This window comes from Protobothrops mucrosquamatus, unplaced genomic scaffold (assembly GCF_001527695.2).
Source record: "Protobothrops mucrosquamatus isolate PMUCROS unplaced genomic scaffold, P.Mucros_1.0 scaffold2793, whole genome shotgun sequence".
NCBI lineage: Eukaryota > Metazoa > Chordata > Lepidosauria > Squamata > Viperidae > Protobothrops > Protobothrops mucrosquamatus.
The window spans coordinates 1-2,189 of NW_015388830.1; the positions used below are offsets into that span (position 1 = coordinate 1).

Sequence of the window (2,189 nt, forward strand, 5' to 3'; positions counted from 1 at the left end):
GTGGGAACTACGGTTGAATTTTTTCCCACAATCCAGACACTCATAAGGTTTCTCTCCAGTGTGAGTTCTCCGGTGTATCACCAGGCCAGAATTCCGACTGAAACTTTTTCCACAATCCAGACACTCATATGGTTTCTCTCCTGTGTGACTCCTCTGGTGTAGCACAAGGTGGGAATTCCGACTGAAACTTTTCCCACAATCTAGACAATCATAAGGTTTCTCCCCAGTATGAGTCCTTTGGTGTGCCACAAGGTCGGAATTCCGACTGAAACATTTCCCACAACCTGGACACTCATATGGTTTCTCCCCAGTATGAGTCCTCTGGTGTAGTACCAGAGCATAATTCCGACTAAAACCTTTCCCACAATCAGGACACTCATATGGTTTCTCCCCAGTGTGAGTCCTCTTATGTATGACTAGGTCAGAATTCTGAATGAAACTTTTTCCGCAATCTGGACACTCATATGGTCTTTCTCCTGTGTGTGTCCTCTGATGTATGACCAGGTCAGAATTCTGACTGAAACTTTTCCCACAGTCTGGACACTCATATGGTTTCTGTCCTGTGTGCATCCTCAGGTGTATCACCAGATTGGAATTTTGACTGAAACTTTTCCCACAGTCTGGACACTCATATGGTTTCTCTCCTGTGTGAGTCCTCTGGTGTATCGTCAGGTTGGAATTCCGACTAAATCTTTTTCCACAATCTGGACACTCATATGGTTTCTCTCCTGTGTGAGTCCTCTGGTGTAACACCAGGTGAGAATTCCGACTGAAAGTTTTCCCACAATCTAGGCACCCATATGGTTTCTCCCCCATGTGTATCACATTTCCTAAAGCTATTTGCCACATTATGGGCAGTGGGTGGCTTCTCTTCAGAGTGGGTCCTTTCATGCATAATAAGCTGTTGCTCTACAATCTGTGCTTTTCCCTACAATGCACACATTGTGGGGTTTTTTCCCACCAATGATATTTTTGGATTCTCAAGTTCAAAAATATTTTGGATACCTTCTTGGATGGTGCTTTGAAGCTACTCTTATTTTCTTCATAGGGTGAAGCATGAATGCCTGCCTGTCCTAAGTGACTATCAGGTGACCATTTCCTCCCGTCCTGATTTCCAGATTACTTCCCCTTTTTCTAAATTTGAAAATAATCCCCCTTGACCTTTTTCTGGAGTGTTTGCTTGAATTCTGCATGCTCAAGTTTTTTTTCAACTCTTATTCTCCATCTTATTCTCTCTTTTGTCTATCACCTGTCTGGAGAAGAAGAAGACTTTGGTAGTTTTCTGGAGGAAGCAGAAAAGAATTTCATAGTTGGCTGAATATGATTTCCTTTTAATATTGCTTGTGATTCTCACGTGTCTGGAATTCTCTTCCTAGCGTCCTCTTGGTCTACAAGATTGACATAAAAGTTTAGTTTAATGGTTGTTTATAAAATGGCTGCAGAACATGTGAAAACAGCAAGAGGAAAAAAGCATGCATTACAATGAAAAAGCAAACACGCCAAAGTGCTAGATTAACCTCTAACATTAACTATGATTTATTTGATGTATAGAAACTAGCAAGATCCAAGTTCAAATATCCACACAATCGTTAAAATTTTCTTCTGGACTTCAGTAAATCACAAATTCTTAGCATTACAAAGTGCTATTTTCAAATATATCAGGAAATGCTGAGGCTAGATTATATGCACACGAGAGACAAATGTAGATAGACACATCTTTGAATATATGTCTGTTCCAGAAGTGGGTATGCTCAAACGTTTGGGTCTACTTTTAGAGAGAGCAGGGCTTCAACAGAGGAGAGGCTTCAACCGAAGAAATGGTGCTCAAAGCATCTGCAAGATATAACCCCCAGTTTTGTCCATGAAACCCCCCAACTTCCCAAGAAAACAACACGTCCATAAAATCAAAGCGCCCACCCTAAACTGAAGGAGACTTTTTAAATCTCCCAACCAGCAGAAAATTGCAGGCACCACTTTTAAAGCGACCAGCACCCACTGGAATAAAATTTGGGGTGGGAAGGAACATGCAGCAGCAACGTACAACTTGTTCAGCCTCTGGTTTCTACCCTCTTTCTGCAGCTTGGAGGAAATCAAACGGCCCTACTTGCTCCCGGCCTCTCCTCCGACCTCTTCTCAACTCACCTTCCAGCTGCTGCAGTCCTGGGAAGAGCAGGACAGCAGCCCTCCAT

The 2,189-nt window shown here is 42.6% G+C and overlaps 1 protein-coding gene across 1 annotated transcript in view; it reads right to left on the reverse strand.

The window, feature by feature from the left end:
- Positions 1-11: 11 nt before the first annotated feature.
- Positions 12-2,189, reverse strand: part of LOC107296416 (zinc finger protein 268-like) — a gene marked incomplete at its 3' end in the record, with an annotated part of 8,730 nt that continues 6,552 nt past the window's right edge. Inside the window, exons 2-3 of the mRNA XM_029286051.1 lie at positions 285-788; positions 12-200 (exon numbers count right to left, since the gene is read on the reverse strand). Coding sequence (XP_029141884.1) covers positions 12-200; positions 285-788 — 693 coding nt within the window. The remainder of the gene's footprint in view (positions 201-284; positions 789-2,189) is intronic.